The 19,466-nt window shown below is 39.3% G+C and overlaps 1 protein-coding gene across 8 annotated transcripts in view; it reads left to right on the forward strand.

Annotated features, from left to right (window-relative positions):
• trpm3 (transient receptor potential cation channel, subfamily M, member 3) overlaps positions 1-19,466 on the forward strand; it is a 489,546-nt gene that overhangs the window by 387,676 nt on the left and 82,404 nt on the right. For 7 of the 8 annotated variants that reach the window (XM_043716539.1, XM_043716548.1, XM_043716555.1 and 4 more), the window contains exons 7-8: positions 4,071-4,245; positions 6,215-6,338. In XM_043716539.1, the coding sequence (XP_043572474.1) occupies positions 4,071-4,245; positions 6,215-6,338 (299 nt within the window). Of the gene's footprint in view, positions 1-4,070; positions 4,250-6,214; positions 6,339-19,466 lie in introns of those variants that run through there. The other variant, XM_043716589.1, reaches the window with a different exon arrangement.

Raw genomic sequence — 19,466 nt, forward strand, 5'->3', positions numbered from 1 at the left:
CCACAGTCCAAAAATGTGCAGGTTAGGTGAATTGGCCATGTTAAAATTGCTCGTAGTGTTAGGTGAAGGGGTAAATATAGGGGAATGGGTTGCGCTTCGGCAGATCGGTGTGGACTTGTTGGGCCGAAGGGCCTGTTACCACACTGTAAGTAATCTAATCATCTGGCATTACGCCGGTGGGCAGTGAGGATGCAAAGACCGTTGCCAAAAGCGCAGCAATCTCTTCCTTCGCTTCCTGTAGTAACCTAGGGTATATCCCATCTTGCCCAGGGGATTTACCTATCCTTATGTTTTTCAAAATTTTCAGCACATCCTCCTTTGTTACATCAACCTGTTTGAGTATATCAGTCTTTTTCACGCTGTCCTCAGAAGCATCCAGATCTCTCTCAGTAATGAATACTGAAGCAAAATATTCATCATGGACCTCCCTTACTTCCTGTGATTCCAGGCACAAGTTCCCTCCACTATCCCTGATCTGCCCTACCCTCACTCTGGCCAGCCTCTTGTTCCTCACATAAGTGTGGAATGCCTTAGGGTTTTCCTTAATCCTACCCCTAAAGCTGAAGGGAGTATTGCATGACTTACAGCAACACAGTGCAACAACTTGAATAAAAGTCAGTTAACCAAGGATGATAAAGGAAGTTAAGAATTGTATAAGATTTAAGGCATACAAAAGTGGGCAGAATTAGTATAAATCTGAGGATTGGAAAGTTTCTGTAATACAGTATAGGGGAATCAAGAAACCGATGAGGAAAAGCAGAATAGAATATGATTGCAATCTTGCAAAACATAAAAACGGACTTTAAAAGCTCTTGTAGGGATGTAAAAAGGAAACATTTTGCTAAAATGAAAGTGGTTCCATTGCAAGCAAAGTCAGGTGGAGAAGCGAAATGATTACTTTGTGTTAGCTTTCACTGAGGCAGATGCAGTAAATCTTCACACATTAGAGATTCAAGTAACTAGGGCGAATGAGAAGTTGAAAATCATGGTTGACAAACTTGTTGGAGGCTTTTTTAGGATGTTACTCACATAATTGATAAATTAAAGCTCATGGGATATGAGGAATATATAGTAATGGATTAAGAATTGACTCACAGACAGAAGACAGGAAGGAAGAATAACTAGGCCCTTCTTGCGTTAGCAGTCTATACCCTAACTCACCACCACATCCCGTACACTCAAAAACTCCTATGCTCCCTAACCTATAATGACTCCCAGTCTGCATTATTACAATTTAAAATTCTCATCTTTCTTATTGAATACTTACATGGCCTTGCCTGTTTCTTATCTCTGAACCTCATGTTATTCCATATCCCTCTGAGACAGATGTCTGAGTTCATGAATATTCTGTGAATCTCCAGTTTTCTTCACTCCCAGCATTGCCTTTAGCTACCTAGGTTCTGAGCTCAGAAATTACTTTCCTGTGCCTTTCCATCTCCCTTCCTCTCTCTGCTTCTCTAAGGTAGACTTGTTGTACAAGAATATAAAGATCTGAAAGGGTTAATACTGAGGTATGCCTTAAGCATCACCCAGTATGATAATGTCAGATTGACTTGGTGAGAGAACAACTTAGGATCTCTAAAAAGTAAGGCCTAACATCCAGGTCTGTTAGAGGCCTCCAACAATATTTATCAGAGTAACTTGTATATAGTCACTATCATGTACAAATTAAGAGCCTGTTCTCATTTAGAACAGCAAATGATTTTCCTTTACCACACCAGATTGTAAGCGCTGTAACTCACTACTCTAATAAAGGATGATGGCAGCAAATCTATCCCATGGTAAACCATAGTCCAAACAGACTCATACAACACCTTAAACCCCATCTTTTCCATCAACCCTTTGACCGCCTACCTCCTGTGAAACATCTGGGGATGCTCTTTTATGTTAAAGCTGCTATGTGAATGCAAGTTGTTGTTAAATACACCAGAACAAAACAAGGAAGCACATCAGATATTCTGATGAAGTGACAGATTCTTCGATTAAAAGGTTTCCAGCAAGAAAATTAACCTGTCTACATTTGTCAGATACACTTGGATGCATGATTGATTTCATGCATTTTTACTTTAGATTTACAGCGTTCACAATTTTAGCTCATAAATTTAAATGATATTTTGAGGAGACATATAGCTTTTATTTAAGAATAGGAACTATTGAACAAGTTTTTTGACTGTTTGCTGTCCATGCAGAAATCCAGTATGACGTTTTGACATCTTAGGCAAGTTAATTGTAAAACATATACCGACATTAGTTTATCTTTGTCAGCCCTGGTTGTGTAATTTGTTTGTTAGCTTCTGAAGTAGGTCTCTAAAACAGAACACATTTGATTGTATTTGATTTGTAACTGAAATTAAGTAATTGATCAGAAAATGGAACAATTTCATTGGAATCCCAGAAGAAAAATGTCTTATTCTCATGAACAAGAATTATCCCTTAGCCAAAGTGACGAAAACAAATTACCTTGGCCACTACTGCATAACTATTTGTGGGATCTTGCTGTGCATGTGTTCATCATCAAGCTTTCCATAATACATCTGTGAGCACACTTCAAAAGTATCTCATTGGCTGTAAAACACCTTTGAGTGCCCTGAGGTTGTGAAAGATTACAGAGGAATCTCGATTATCTGAAGAACATGGGTGGGGAGTATTTTATTTGGTTAATCAAATTCTGGATAATCAAATGCCAGATAACATAGTTTAGCCAAGCATTGGGACTTTGCGAACTTGCCGGATAATCTGATATTCAGATAATCGAATGCCGGATAATCGAAGTTCCTCTCTATGTGTAAATGCAAGGTATTCTTTATTTCTTCCTCAATATAAAGAACCATGGCAGTTGAAATGGTTGAGAATTTACATGTATTTTCAATATTTCTCTCATGCTAGATATATTCCTAGTTCAATTTTAAAAAATAGATGCAAACTCTTCACTGTAAGCTTGATGAAGCCATTCATGGCATTGGAGTGAAACCCAAAGACAATGATAATAAATACAGGTACTTGAGGAGGCATTCCAACCCTGTACCACCATTCAATTAGATCATGCTGATCTGTATCTTTCCTTCATTTACATGCCTTAATTCTGTAACAGTTAATGCTCTTGGTTACTTAATATGTCAATGCAAAAACCCTGGGTACAAAACCCTGGGTCAGGTGAATTGGCAATGCTAAATTGCCCGTAGTGTTAGGTTAAAGGGGTAAATGTAGGGGTATGGGTGGGTTGCGCTTCGGCGGGTCGGTGTGGACTTGTTGGGCCGAAGGGCCTGTTTCCACATTGTAAGTAATCTAATCTAATCTAAAAAAAAACCATTATTGCCACCTTTCCCACTCTGTACTCTGCAAGTATACCTTCTCAGTGCAAACACAGAATCATCGCATTAAAGGGCTTATTAAGGCCCACAGACACACTGTGTAATAGAAAGTTGGCACTCTGGTTCCTGTGCTTGAAAATCAAGGTAATTGAAATGGAGCCTTCTATGTGAAGAGATTGCAATATATCATTTTTTCTGCTTGAGCAGATCAGACATGCTTCATGAACTAGGTGCAAAACTCATAACTATTTATCATAGCTTGTTATTAGGCTATTGTCAATTATCCTATTATTAGGATATTCTACTGACTTACATAGTGATACAATACCTAAGTTCACAGCCAATGAAGTGTTGTAAAGTAGGAAATTTTGGAGTCAATTTGTGCAAAGCAACATTCCAAAAACAGCAAGGTGATAGCATGAAAGTAGTTCATTTAGTAGGGCTGGCTGATAAATGTTGACTAGGAGACCAGGAACAGCTCCATTGCTCACCTTTGAAAGTGTGCCATTGGATCTTTTACAACCACCTAAATGGTTAGACAAGGACACATCTGAAAAAAAAGGTACCCCTCAACATTGCAATCTCCACTTTGTGCTCAAATCTCTAGGATAAAACTTGGACACCCAGCCTTCTGATTTCAAGGCAAGTGTGCTACATAGAGCTAGACAGCTTAGATTTGACCTGATAGGCAGTTTGATGCATTTTGTTCCCTCGATCTTCCCCTTGACCTGATGTGTCTCTCTCCCTCTCTCTCTCCAGGGATTGGACAGGGGGTTCCAGTGGTGGCACTCATTGTGGAAGGTGGTCCCAACGTTATCTCTATTGTGTTGGAATATTTACGAGATACCCCTCCTGTGCCTGTGGTAGTCTGCGATGGCAGTGGGCGGGCTTCAGATATCCTCGCCTTTGCTCACAAATATTCCGAAGCCGGAGGGTAAGTATCAAGAAAGCAAAACCTTTCAACTTCAACTATCATTTCTTGGGCAAAATAACCAACTGAGAAAAAAGAGATATAGCCATTTAATGGAAACAAAACCTGCATATTGCTGTAAAGAAAGCCATTCTGGGAATATCTGATGAACCTTTTTGGTGCACTCCTTCCAAAGCATAACATATTTCCTGAGGTAAGGAGACTAAAACTGTACAGAATACATGATGTGTGGTGTAACCAAGTTCCTCTAAAATTGAGGCAGAATTGGGTACTGCAGATGCTGGAGATTAGAGTCAAGATTAGAGTGGTGCTGGAAAAGCACAGCAGGTCAGGCAGCATTCGAGGAGCAGGAAAATCGACGTTTCAGGCAAAAGCCCTTCATCAGGAATCACCTTTCCTCTAAAATTGAAGCAAGATTTCACTATTCCTGTACTCAAATCCTCTTGTAACAAAGGCTGACATTCCATTAGCTTTCACAATAGCTTACTTTAACTGCATGTTAGCCATCAGCAACTCATTGACCAAGACAGCCAGGTCCTTTCATACACCTAAACTTTCCAGTCTCTTACCATTTAAGAAATACTGAACGCATCTATTTCTCCTACCTCATATTTTTTCACATTATGTTCCATCTGCCATGTTCTTGCCCATTCACTAAGCCTGACCAAATCCTCCTGAAGCCACTTTACATCTTCCCACTTAGCTTTATAACATCTGAAAAATTGGATACATTACATTATGTACCCACCTCCAAATAGCTGATATATATTGTTTGCAATTGGGTCTGATTCTTATGGGTAATCGCAGCATACCAAAGTGAAAAAGATTCATTTATCCCTATTCTTATTGTCTGTTAGCCAATCATCAATCAGTGAATTACCTCTTATTCATGTGCCTGAATTTTTTTTCTGACCGGCCTCCTGTGGGGCACTTTAAAAAAGCCTTCTGTAAATCTAAATATATTGTTTATCAAATCTCCGTTATCAATTTTGTTAGTAACATCATCAAAAACTCCAACAAATTTGCCAAACACAATTTCTCATTCAAAAATCCATGTTGACTATGTCCATTCAGATCATTCTTAACTAGGTGGTTAAATATTTTTCATGTTATATGTGAGAATGTATAGTATATATATTTACTGTGGAGTGTGCAATGACATATGTGCTTTAATTGCATAGTTCAATGCCTATACTCCCCATGAAAATGTTGAGACAATGGATATCAAACGGCTACAATTTAAAATTGTTGGACGCATCGTAAAAATAGTCTTTGCACATATAGTAAATCCTCTCCAAGTTTTGCTCTCATTTCAAAATTCTTACTTTGAAATCATAGTCAAAAACATAATTATGGGTATAGTGAGAGTTTCTCAGTAGCTAGGTTATAACCAACTCACCTAGAGCAGAAGTACATTAAAACTGATTGTACTTGGTACATCCTCATCTAGATGGATGAAATACAATTTAAAACATTACCTGCAATACTTTGGCAAAAGTTTAGACAAAAAAATCTTTTGAGGCTAGAGTTCAGGGGTTAGTGGTAGGGAGCTGAGATTAACTTCTGTTAGGCAAGATGTTATAAGGGTTATAAATGAAAGAGAAGTAAAATAGAGTTAAAAGAAAGATCAACCATGATCATTCAACCTAAGTTAACTTGTTTAGTGCAGGTTAGGATTTGAAAGTCGCTACTTGATAGAGTAATTGGGCCAGATTGTATGGCAGATTTATAAAATAAATTGAATTAATTTGAGAGAAAAAAATCTTCAGGGGTATGGAGAAGGTTGGACTATCTGGTTTGCTCTTTGAAAACCCCATAAAATCTTGATGCACCAAATGGCCTTTGTTGAATGGTCTGATTGTATGATGAGGCAGGTTCATGGGTAATTCCTGTTCCTAGGTTATCACCTCAGTAGATCCCTTGTCACTGTGTAATTCTAAAGGCTCCATTCATTCTCTCTTTTTCATGTCAGGGTAATCAATGAATCTTTGAGAGACCAACTGCTTGTCACCATCCAGAAGACCTTCAACTACAGTCGCACACAGGCTCAGCACCTCTTTATAATTTTAATGGAGTGCATGAAAAAGAAGGAACTGGTGAGTGAAGAAACACCTCTGGGAGTCCCACATCGGGCACAGTCTACAGAGACACAGAGAGACACAGCAGACACAACCCAGCTGGTCAGAGTTTTTACCAAAATCCAGTCACTAGTAAAATTTTACTCTCAACAAAGTAGAGCTTATTGTGACAGGTGAAGAGAGGAGGATCATTCAATCTAATGGACTGTCCTGTAACACACAGTAAATCATGAGATGCTTTTTTATGAACTCTGACAAAAAGTATCCATTCTTTTTTGTGAGAATGGGCGTGTTTTATCAAGGATCCTCTGTTATATTTGGGAAAATATAAATTACCAAAAGGAACCAGAGCAGAATAACTTTTACCCAGCAAGTTGTTGTGATCTGGAATGCACTGCCTGAAAGGTGAATGAAAGCAGGTTCATTGGTAGCTTTGAAGCGGGAATTGGATAGGCATTGAACAAAAATCTTTGCAGGGCTACAGAGACAGAACAGACTGATGTGGGACCATTTGAATAGCTTTTTCAAAGAGCTGACATGACCACAAAGGGCTGAACAGACTGCTGTGCTGTAAATTTCTATATTTGAAGAAATTCCTCCACCTAAACCAACTTACTAATGCTTTACAAACCCTTACACCTAATAGATTATTATAATCCTTGTTTCTTAAAAATTGCATGAACAATTTTACTGTTAATTTGATATTTGATACCAGAAGAACCTTAGTCATGCGCCTCCTATTACTTGTTCAACAACTTAATGATTCAGTGGATCTTTTATGCTAAAACTGAGAATAACTTTAATTTTGTAGTTACTGAGCATCTGTAGGAAATTTTTAAAAATGGATAAATTTGAGCTTTAACTCCTGCAAACCCAATTACTTGATGAAATCCAGGAAGTTAAATCATATTCTTTCCAGAGGGTGGCTTAAGCTATAAAAGGTGACATAATCTCAAATAAATTTAAGGCCCAGTAGGATATAATCAACAAAGTGTTGAGGATCAAAAAGGCAGACTTACATTTATAGAAGAGGAAAATCCTGAACACTTGGCAACTCCTATCATGGGCATCTGCTTAATTTTTTAATATTCTCAAACGTACACGAGTAAATCAAGGGAAATGTCCTTCCTGCCCTCATTACAATTAAAAACTCTGAACATGTGGAGTTTGCACATTCTCCCCATGTCTGCGTGGGTTTCCTCCCACAGTCCAAAAATGTGCAGGTTAGGTAAATTGGCCATGCTAAATTGCCCGTAGTGTTAGGTGCATTAGTCAGGAGTGAATGTAGAGGAATGGGTCTGGGTGGGTTGCTCTTTGGAGGGTCGGTGTGGACTTGTTGGGCCGAAGGGCCTATTTCCACACTGTAGGGAGTCTAATCTAATCTAATCTAATCTAATCTAATGTCAGTCAGATTTTGAAGTGGTGAAGTCATTTTCAAGCTTGACTTGACCTCAATAGGCATTCTGTCAGCAGTTTCACGAGGAAAGTGGATATGAATCTTTGCTTTGCAGTTGTTCAGTAAGACCAACAGTGTGCCTTTATTCAGAATTTCCAAATATATCTAAGATCATGTTCTTTTTATAAAATCACAAACTATTATTTTTCCACTGCTTTGAAGTGTATATTTATGCTAAACAGGCAGCTTCCTTCTTCCCAAAAAAAAATCTCCAAGCACAGCAATGCTCAGGATGAAACTACAATAGTCTCCTAACTGGGTCATCGCTGATACTCCCACACAATGCCTTCAAGGGTTGTTGATTTAACTTTGCCAGTGTTTGGCATGCACCCTTTGTCTCTTTCCAGATTTTATGTTTTCCAAAACATTTATGAATAGCAGAGCATCTGAAATAACATCAAGAAGTAAGACATTTATTTCTTTAAGTCTGCTTCGCCATTCAATAGGATCAAGTTTGATTTAACCAATTTCATTTTCCTGTCCTATCTATATATACTTTGATTTTCTCAATGTCCAAACATATATCAGTCTTTGCCCGAAATATGCTCAACAATTGTGCATCTCAAGCATTCTGCCATAGCAAATACCAAAATTTCACAACTGTCTTGAATAAAGAGGTTTCTCCTCATCTAAGTCCTAAATGACTAACCTCTTCTATAAGGACTATAACCCATTGTTCTAGATTTTCTGCTCTCTAAATCGCTCTCTAAACATTGGTGCATTCAAGCTAGTTTTCAACAGAACAAGCACATTTTCACAAAGCAATTGTACTTTCTTTTCTGATGCTGGATAAATTAAACCTAGCCCTCATGGCAGCAGGTTTTAGAATTCTTTTTTATAAGTGTTAAGTTGGTTTATTGGATTTTATCTGCAGCTGTGATTGGGTTGGGTTTGTGAGGAGGGAAATGTGTTTGTGAGGAGGCAAATGATAATGGGATGGTAAAGTGGAGGATGGTGAGGCGTTGATGAAAGGATGCGGACTTGTGAGAATGGTAGACAAGTCTGTGAACCTGCAACAGCAATGAAACATTCTTAGGTTTAATAACATTGACAGCCATACAGCTGATGTGGCATCTAGGGAACAGGCTATTGACAGAACACCAGCTAAAAGGAGGGATGTCATTCAAATCAATCTTAAAAATCACTTTGTTCCATCAATCTCTCCATGACAGTAGTTTCTAATGCAATTAGCTGTCCATTTCAAAATCAACACATTCCCTGGCATCCACACTTGGAAATGTGCATTCACCCAGCAGAACAGGATTACATGCAAAACTAGTTGTTATAACATTTTTCATCAGGTTACTTGACACTATATGCTTCTATTTGACACCTGCCCACGTTCATCAGTCTTTGCCCCAAACAAAATATTTCCAATAAAAGGTGAAGAAGCTGTTATGAATGATCATCTTCAGCACACACCTTTACAGGTGAGATAAAGAAATGGTGCAATATTATGTGAAAGGCCATAATCTATGCCTGGATCTCTTAATGCAAGTTAGTATTATTTATCATATTAGTTTGATCAGCTAATCACATGATGGAATATTAAGAGAGTCATAAAGGTAGTTTCTAAAGTTACATTTTTAAGGACAAGAACAGCGAGAGGCATGTAGGGAGGGAATTCCAATGCTTCGCACCCAGGCAGCTGAAGGCATGGCCCTATTTGTATCTTATCAATTCTTTATTCAAATAATTAACAAAGAACTTAATCTGTTTTGTTTCTGTTATGCACATTCTACAGTGTATTTTATGATTTGAAAGCTTTGTTGTATTATTTGCTGAGATTTTTTGCGAGTAGAACATTTGTATTTTTAATGTTTTCATTATTTCTTCATAATTGTTCGCACCCATTTTTTCATACAAAAATCACACAAAATCCTGTCTTTGTATATTTTGTTAATACATAACTCTACCTGAGTAGGAAGTGACATGTTATCCGTGTATTGCAGTACTTCTAATTAGTTGCTGACCGTCGTCTTCTCAAGGGCAATAAAGATTGGCAATATGCTGAGTCATTGAGTCATGCAAAACAGAGACACACCTTTCAGCCCAACTCGTCCATGCCGACCAGGTTCCCTAAACCCAACTAGTCCCATTTGCCTGCATTTGGCCCACATCCCTCTAAACCTTTCCTATCCATGTACCTGTCCAAATGTCTTTTAACTATAGTAATTGTACCTGCCTCTACCACTTCCTCTGGCAGCTCATTCCATACATGCGCCGTCTTCTGTGTGAAAAAGCTGCCCCTGGGGTCCCTTTTAAATCTTTTACCTCTCACATTAAACCTATGCCCTCCAGTTTTGGACTCCGCTATTCTGTGGAAAAGACCTTAGTTATACTTTTTATCTATGCCCCTCATGATTTTATAACCCTCGGCCTCCTATGCTTCAGGTAAAAATGCCCCAGCCTCTCCTTATAACTCAAACTTTCTAGTCTCCAAGGTAACATCCTTGCAATTTTTTTTGCACCCTTTTCAGTTTAATAACATCCCTCCTATAGCAGGATGACCAGTATTGTATGCAGTACTCCAAATATGGCCTTACCAATGTCTTGTACAGCTGTAACATGACACCCCAATTCCTGCAATCAGTGTTCTGACCATTAAAGGCAAGAGTGTTAAATGCCTTTCTCACCAGCCTGTCTACCTGTGACACCACTTTCAAACAGCTGTGCACCTGCACCCCTCGGTCTCTCTGTTCGACAACACTCCCCAGGGGCCTACCATTAGCTGTGTAAGTCCTACCCTGGTTTGTCTTAAAAGCACCTCACGTTTATCTGAATCAAACTCCATCTGCCATTCCTCAGCCCACTGCCCCAGTTGATCAAGTTCCCACTGTTCTTTAGATAACCTGGTTGAGAAGAGATTTGATCATATTTTCAAGATATTGAGGGGACCTGATAAGGTAGATTGGGAAAAACTATTTCCACTGATTGTCAGTTTAGGACCAGGGAAATAGACCCTGTTCCTATCTTTACTGTGTTGCCAGTGATGCTCATATCCTATGAATAAATTAAGAAGTAAACTAAATGAGATCTGAGCAAGATTGAACACAATTGATCCACTGATAATTTTTTGCTTTTTCCCTCACTGGAGAAGGAGAAAGATTGCCCAGTTGTTTTGATCAAGTAACTTCGTTTGTCATTTACACTCCTCCACATTTTTCGAGAATTCATGTACCAATCTTTCTTGACACAAGACAAATCTACTGGGAAATTATTGCTCAAGGTCTTTTCTTTTTTATTTTCAATCTTTAGAGAAGAGAGAGCAGAGGGGTGACCTGGTGGATCATCGTCATCATATCCTTAGTGGAGCCATTGGCTTCACCTTGCTCCCTTAGCTAACTTTAAGTTGCCCTTAGTCCATGTCTCAATGTTATCCACACATCCAATTTTTCTTCTTCCTCTTCTGTTTTTAACCCTCCATTTCATCTTCAGGTTTTGCCAAGACCATATTGTCAGCTGTTTGTTTCCAGTGTCTGTACTTGGTTATCTTTCTTTCTCTAACTGTTCACAGTGACACTTTTTGATGAAGTTTCTATTCTTGATTTCATCCATTCTTTTGTCTTTCTGTTCTTCTAGCTGCCTCAGGAGCTCTTTAACATTATGAAAGGATTGGAGTTGGAATGTTTCTTTGTGTAGACCAGGCAGATTAGGGGCCATAAATATAAGATAGTCATTGAATTCAATACTGAATTCTCGAGAAAGTTAAAAATTACACAACACCGGCTTTATTTAAATCTGTTGGACTATTCCCTGGCATTGTTTGATTTTTAACTTTGTCCACCTCAATCCAACACCAGCACCTCCAAATCATGAATTCTGCAGAAACTTCTTTACCAAACCCTCTCCACACACAAACACATTCACTCACTGGTGAGAAGGTAGTGCTCGCAAACACATGAAATGACTGAGGTGAATAGCATAGACAGAAGGAAATGGTAAATAAGCAAGAAGGGGAAAGAAGTCAAAGGATATGGTGATTGAGTGGGATGAGGCTTGAGTGCCGTATAAACACCAGAATAAACCAGTAAAGTCAAATGCCAGATGCTGTAGATGTATGACATAAGTAGCAATCAGTATAATTCTCTGCTGCCTCTCTCTTTCTCTAACATTCAAAGTGCATTGTTTTTACACAAAAGTAAGCCTCCTTAATTCTCTTCCATAGCTTTAAAAGCCATTTGAACAAACCAGTGTTTAATTTGAAAGTGAATATTCATAAGACTCAGCACTCACATATGATTGATCCGCTTGAGATTAATTTGATAAATTACCAGCAGTTTATATCCATATCTTATGATTTCAAAGGAGGTAAAGCTGAGGTTAACGTACTTTGTGATAAAGTTTTACTCATCCAAACCTCACACGATAGGCATTAGTGGCATATTGAAATTCTTGGTCATACACACCCTAAAGCTCAATTAGATTACTGCTTCACTTCAGAGTAACATGCAGGAAATGACACTTTAGTTTGAAGTTGCAATGACAGTCACTCTTAAAGCAGATAACAAAAAGATAAATGTGACTGAAAATAACTGCTCTGAATGGGTTTAGTATCTTTCCATGAGGCTAGTGTAACAGCATGATTGTTTTAACATTTGTTTGAAGTACAATTTGGTATGTAATGGTGTTTAAACCTTAATACTACGAATGCCACTTTCTATTTAATCAAGGAAACTATTCAATTAGGCAATGAATTCCAAATCAGAAAGTCAAAGTCAATTCTAAATGGGCTGCACGGTGGCTCAGTGGTTAGCACTGCTGCCTTACAGCACCAGGGTTCCAGGTTTGATTCCAGCCTCAGGTGACTGTGTGGAGTTTGTACATTCTCCCTGTGTCTGTGTGGGTTTCCTCCCTGTGCTTTGGTTTCCTCCCACATTCCAAAGATGTATTGGCCATGTTAAATTGACCATAGTGTTAGGTGCATTAGTCAGAGGGAAATGGGTTACTCTTTGGAGGGTTGGTGTGGACTTGTTGGGCAGAAGAGCCTGTTTCCACACTGTAGGGAATCTAATTGCAGTTTTAATTCTAATTTAGGGCAATAAACAAAAGAGGCTCATATGGATGAAGAGAATTCTTTATATAAGAAACAAGGTATTATGATCTGCAATGCACTGCAGGTTAAAGCAGATTAATGAGCAACTTTCAACCTGAAGTTGAGAAAAGTTGCAGGGGAATGGGGAAGGAGCAAGGAGATTAGCACTAATTGGATAGTTCTTGCAAAGAGCTGGCATGGTGACACAGTGGCTCAGTGGTTAGCACTGCTGCCTCACAGTGCCAGGGACCCAGGTTTGATTCCAGCCTTAGGTGATTGTGCAATCTCCAGACAGACATTCTCCCTGTGTCTGTGTGTGTTTCCTCCAGATTCCTCCCACAGCCCATAGATGTGCAGGTTAGAGTGGATTGGCCTTGGTAAATTGCTGAATAGTGTTCAGGGATATGTAGGTTAGGTGCATTAGTCAGAGCTAAATGTTGAGTGATACGGTAGGAGGAATGGGTCTGGGTGAGTTACTCTTCAAAGGGTCGGTGTGGACTTGTTGGGCCGAATGGCCTGATTCCATATTGTAGGGATCTTATGATTTACGATGTGCTGAACTGCCTGATTCTATGCTGTAAGCCTCTGTTATTCTAATGTTTGAAGAAAGAAATAATGGAGAACTGGGTATGATTCTACAAGCAGAAATTTCACAAGGCTTTGCGAAGAAACAATTGATCCTCCAATACACTTTAATCAGTAAACTTCAAGAAGAGAGAACAGTCTTGAAATCATTCCAGAATGTCTATTATTATCCATCAGCACCAAGAATTAGCTGAAGTACTAATGCTCTTCATCTAGTTGATACATTGATGAATTATGCACACTGATGGATTATGATCATGATGCATTCAGTGTAAGTTTATAGAATGGCTGACAGCTGATTCATGATAATGACAAAAATAGATTTAAATCATTTATGTCCTTACCTTGCTTGAAGCATATACCCTGTGAAAGGACAATTCTGTGAGACTGGTTCACCAGCCATGAATTCACACTACACTCTAAACTTAGACAGTAAATTGGAAAGTTTATTCCACAATAGGATTTGAAATTGGATTGTTACATTAATAACTGAGAATTGTTAACTCATGCAGGTCTTTTTTAAAAAAATTGTTTATGATGCCTTTTTATTTAGAATCTTAACTGATCAATGAATTACTTTTTAAATAATTGACCCTTGATCAAAACAGTAGAGAAAAGATTGAAGAATTACTTTTCTATTGAGCCTATCACAGCCTCTCAAATGATCCAAATGCTTTACAACCATTGATGGACTTTATAAGTGTAGTCACTGCTGTAATGTAGGAAATTTGCAGTCAATTTGCACACATACCTCCTACAAAATGACTTAAATCTGTCCTAATTATTTATTCACCAAACTGTGTTGCACTCTGCGTTATTTCAAACAAACATGCATTAATGATCTCAAGTGGAATATATTGCTCATGATCGCTCTGGTTTCTAGTTATTGCTTGCACACCTTGTTGATCCTTGCAGTGTGAACTCTCTTCAGTATTGATAGCAGTGGAAAACCATTTGGCTCCTCTGAAGAAGGGTCACTGAACCCCTGATGTTACCTCTGATTTCTCTCCAAAGGTGCTGCTAGACCTGCTGAGCTTTTCCAGTAATTTCTATTTTTGTTACGGCTAATTCTGTATACTTGCGGGTTTCCATCTTGATTACTGCAAGAACAATATTTTTGCGCCTACATTGTTAATCGCAAAGAAGTCTGTTGTTTGCTTGGGTTCTAAAATGAGCCTAGGGATCCCTATGTAACCTTATATATCAACAGTCCATTGACCACTTGTTTCACAACCATCTGTTCCTAAACCAAATGTCTTTAATCCATTGTTCCATGACTGGCTGTTGCGGCACCAATGGTTTCTTAACTCTAATTAGTTTAAAAGTGCTTGGGACAAGTACTGAAATGTCATAATATTCAAGTTTATGGGTCTTGTGTTGGAGAGTTGGACTATTGTAGAGTTGGTGTGGTTTTGGCGATACAGACTCAATGGACTAAGGGGCCTCTTCTGTATTGTGTGATTCTAGTTTGACTCCTTCCATCCATCTGAAGAAGATTGAGATCAAGATATGCCTTCATACTCAAGGAGTGTGTTGTGATCTTGGATGGGACTAGCTGTTTATGTTAAGATCTCAGTCTAGGCCACCAACTTTGTGTTATGATCTGATAAGGGACTTTTATGTTTAATAATAACTTTTATGTTTAAAGTTGACAAAAGGTGATATCCAAAGGACTTAGTAAGAATGTAAAGCCACAAGATTCTATAGTTTTGAACAAACAAGAAGATACTTCTGAGTAATATAGTGTCACCAAGCATCCCACTGTGCACATCAAAGAGCAAATGCAATCATGACAAATCCAAGGATTTCTTGGTAACTCTCCCATACGTTAATGACATGATGGGTCATCAAATCTCATTAAACATTTTAAGGGATCACAATTCCTTGGTTTCACTGATCCAGCCTTGACATCCCCTCTCAACAGACACTTCGTATTGTTTCCCTCAATGACTGCTCCTGTTCTAGTTAATAAATCTCCTGTCCAGTGTTCATGCTCCAGTGGACTGCAAAACTACATTCTGATACCTATTCATAGGTACAACCCCAGCTTTTCTCTGACAGCTAGCTTCACCAAGCTGGTTCTTGCCTTGGATTTTTCCTTGAGCTCCCATCTTGCTGAGCTGGATCAAATATCAACTGCTATGACTTTACAACTCCCACTCTAAGCTGTACTGACCTATTAGTGACACCCAGCTTCTTGTAACCACCATAACTTCTTTGAGGACTTAGGACTTTTTCTAAGCCCTGACTGCAACACCTGACTGCCTAATAATTCTTAGAACTTGTATTCTAACAGCACAGAGATTTCTATCTGCCCTTGGGACTTAACTATCTGTCCCCTATATAAAACCCATATAGTTCACTTGGCTTCCCTGTAATACATCTGAAAATCCATAATTTTAGCAAGGTGCCTACTCATTGTCTCATTCTTAGTTACATCTTCAGTCTGTTTCCTGTGAATATCTTTAGAATGAAAATGGTGTGGCTGGACTGAAACTAGCCCATTTCATGAAAGGGTCTGGAGTGTGGAAGTAGGTAAAGGACATTAAAGAAAGTTTTCAGGTTCTAAAATGATTGAACTTGATATTGAATCCGGAAGGCTGCAAGTTCTCATTTTCATCTACTTGTGGTTCCCATTATCAGCTTTTCTTTCTCCTGAGCAGAATACCATCTGTCCCTTCATGTCCCCAACTATTGTTATCTCTCTGTCTCTCTGTGGCTCCACCTCCATCTATCTGCTCACTCCTTTTCACCCCCCACCCCATCCCTGTCTTCAGCATAAATACTACTCATAGCTACTATCAGGTTTGAAGAAGGGGAACTGGACTCAAAACATTAGCTTTGCTTTCTATCCCCAGATGTTGTCAGACCTGCTGAATTCTACCAGCAATTTCTGTTTTGTTCCACCATCCACAGTTCTTTGTTTTATTTAAGGACTTTTAGTATCTGCTGTCTGTCTGACTGGCTTCTGTCATTATTCTTTTATGATGTTTTATCTGGAGAACTGAATAGATTGTGCTGATTTCCTGTGGTAATGTTGATCATCTCCTTTTATCACTGATTGTGCTGCTTCCAAACTTCTAGGTCACTCACCATCTGAATGAATTTCGCAAGAGTCAAATCTTCTTTTGAACAGGAGAGGGGCTTATGCCCGAAACGTCGATTCTCCTGTTCCTTGGATGCTGCCTGACCTGCTGCGCTTTTCCAGCAACACATTTTCAGCTCTGATCTCCAGCATCTGCAGCCCTCACTTTCTCTCAAATCTTCTTTTGACTGTATTAATCCGACAAAGACTCATCAGCAATTCCAACAGCAGTTCTGTCTCTTGTGAACTCTGATTTAATTCGCCATGGTCTTATTTCTCCACTGTTGTTATCATTAATTTAATTATTTATGGATTTCTCTGAATGCAGAACACTCAATTAAATCTTTCTCTTACAAGTCTTACAATAACTCAATTTGTTTTGAAGTTAAGGCAATTGTCAAAACTTCCAGCATATCTTTGAAAGTATCTGAGACTTCTTTTATATCTTGCTGAGTTGTAATTTAATCAGTTATTCTTCCATTTGTACATAGTGTATTTATATGCACAATTTCTGATTTAATATTCAATGTGCATGCAATTTTCCCTCTTAAGAAGTGTTTTCTCCACAATGTCGAATTCTGTCTACTATTTGACCCATTTCTGAATTAAGTCTTCCTAGTAATATTATGCCTGATGCCATATCATCTTTAATGTCATCATTTCGTAACAGCAGTGCTGTTGTTCTGTACTGCCAGTGAACAGCTTTCTTATGATTTAGCAAGCAAAATACAAGATTCCCATTTTCTGCAGCTAGAGTAGAGGGAGCCTGGCTTTCACAGGTAAAGTGGAGGATTTCCACCATTTTTTACAGCTTTTCCATATGAATCTTGTTAATTGCAGACTGAAAATAATTATTCCCATTTCTTTCACAGATTTTTCTGAATGATTCCAACTGTCTGCAATTTCAATACATACTTGCCTCCTTTCCCATGATTTTAATAATGGATCACTTCTGTGGCCTTAATAAATTCTCCTAGCTTATTTTTCCATTTGAAGTTGCCTGTTTCGGCTTTTAAATTGCCCCTTTATTGCTTTAATTCTGATTTAATGAAATCCCCAGATACGCACCTTCACTTTAATTTGCTTAGTGGCCTTTGATTTCCCTTACTGTAGCTGTGCCTCATGTTGCCCATTTGGAATGACAATGATGCTTGGTCTATGCTGGAAGTACTTCTCTTTAATTCTGCACCTTTTAAACAAAGTTTTGTCTTGCTTATCAGGATTGAAACTCATTTCTCGGAGTATCTTAAGTCGTGGAATACATCTACAATCACTGGCACACAATGCAACTCCTAACTGTCTTGGAGGGACCAAAACTCAAGCTCCAAGGAGTTCCTAAATTCCTTATTACCTCAGAGGTGCTTTTACCATTGTCTATAGATTCTACTGCACCTTGGCACAGAGTTTCCCTTTGAAGAGTTCTTAAACGTTCAGCTCTTCCTAATGCTGAATGTCTGCCTGATAAGGATTCTTAAGGTTTTATCTGAGGAAACCTTCAGACTGCCACTGCTGCCAGCAAGCTGTAGCATCAGCTAATTGGAAACTGCATCACTGCTCACCTTGTTGTTAAAGCAATCCACATCACTGACCGTCATGTTGTCTGAGACCGTATGCGCTACTGTCATCCTGTTTTTAGGGTGGGGCTCCACAGGGTCTGTTTGGTCAAGTACAATGGAGGAAAGCCAATCTATTAAGAAAAGGCTCTTGCCTTAAACAAGATAGAATTTTTGCATGTTAACAACAATGTACAATTTACATGATCTGATAGACATCGTTACAGAGACAACTGAGGAGGACCTGGATGGTGGATCTTACTCTTTTGAGATCCTACTCTGTTCTCCTACCAAATCCTTATATCACCATTATTGTGGGTAGTTCCTAAGGTGTTCCTCAGTATTAATCCCTTCGACCATCCACAACAAAGGAATAGTGACATAGTTTCACATCAGGATGATGAGTGGCTTGGAGGGGAACTTGCAGACAGTTGTGTTCCCATGTATCTGGTGTCCCTATTCTTCTTGCTGGTAGAGATTGAGAGTTTGAAAGGTGCTGTCAAAGGAGCCTTGGTGAGTTATTGCAGTGCATCCTGTAGATGGTACAGACTGCTGCCACTTTGCACCAGTGAGGGAGAGAGTGAAGATTAGATTAGATTACATTCCCTACAGTGTGGAAACAGGCACTTTGGCCCAACAAGTCCACACCGACCCTCCAAAGAGCAACCCACCAAGACCCATTCCCCTACATTCACCCCATATCTAATGCACCTAACACTACGGGCAATTTAGCATGACCAATTCACCTAACCTGCACATTTTTGGACTGTGGGAGGAGACCGGAAGAAACCCACGCAGACACGGGGAGAATGTGCAAACTCCACACAGACAGTTGCCCGAGGCAGGAATTAAACCCAGGTGTCTGGTGCTGTGAGGCAGCAGTGCTAACCACTGTGCCACCGTGCCACGCATGAATGTTGAAAGTTGATAAGGTGCCAGTCACATAGGCTGATTCTTCTTGATGGTTTTTTTTCAAATGCACCCGTGACATTTGGCCAGCGTTACTTGGCCAGGCCTAATTGCCCTTGAGAAGGTTGTGGTGAACTGCCTTCTTGATTCTAGAGTGTGGTTGTGGCTCCACTCATCCAACCAAACAGTGGATATACCATCACTCTCCTGGTGTGCTTATAGATAACAGACAGGCTTTGGAGAGTCAGGAGATGAGTTCCTACTTCACAATTCCCAGCCTTCGACAGACTCTTGCAGCCACAGTGTTATTATAGCTGGAGGAGAAAGTGAGGTCTGCAGATGCTGGAGATCAGAGCCGAAAATGTGTTGCTGGAACAGCGCAGCAGGCCAGGCAGCATCCAGGGAACAGGAGAATCGACGTTTCGGGCATAAGCCCTTCTTCAGGAATGAGGAAAGTGTGTCCAGCAGGCTAAGATAAAAGGTAGGGAGGAGGGACTTCGGGGAGGGGCGTTGGAAATGCGAT

Source organism: Chiloscyllium plagiosum, chromosome 2 (genome assembly GCF_004010195.1).
Source record: "Chiloscyllium plagiosum isolate BGI_BamShark_2017 chromosome 2, ASM401019v2, whole genome shotgun sequence".
In the NCBI taxonomy this organism is placed as follows: domain Eukaryota; kingdom Metazoa; phylum Chordata; class Chondrichthyes; order Orectolobiformes; family Hemiscylliidae; genus Chiloscyllium; species Chiloscyllium plagiosum.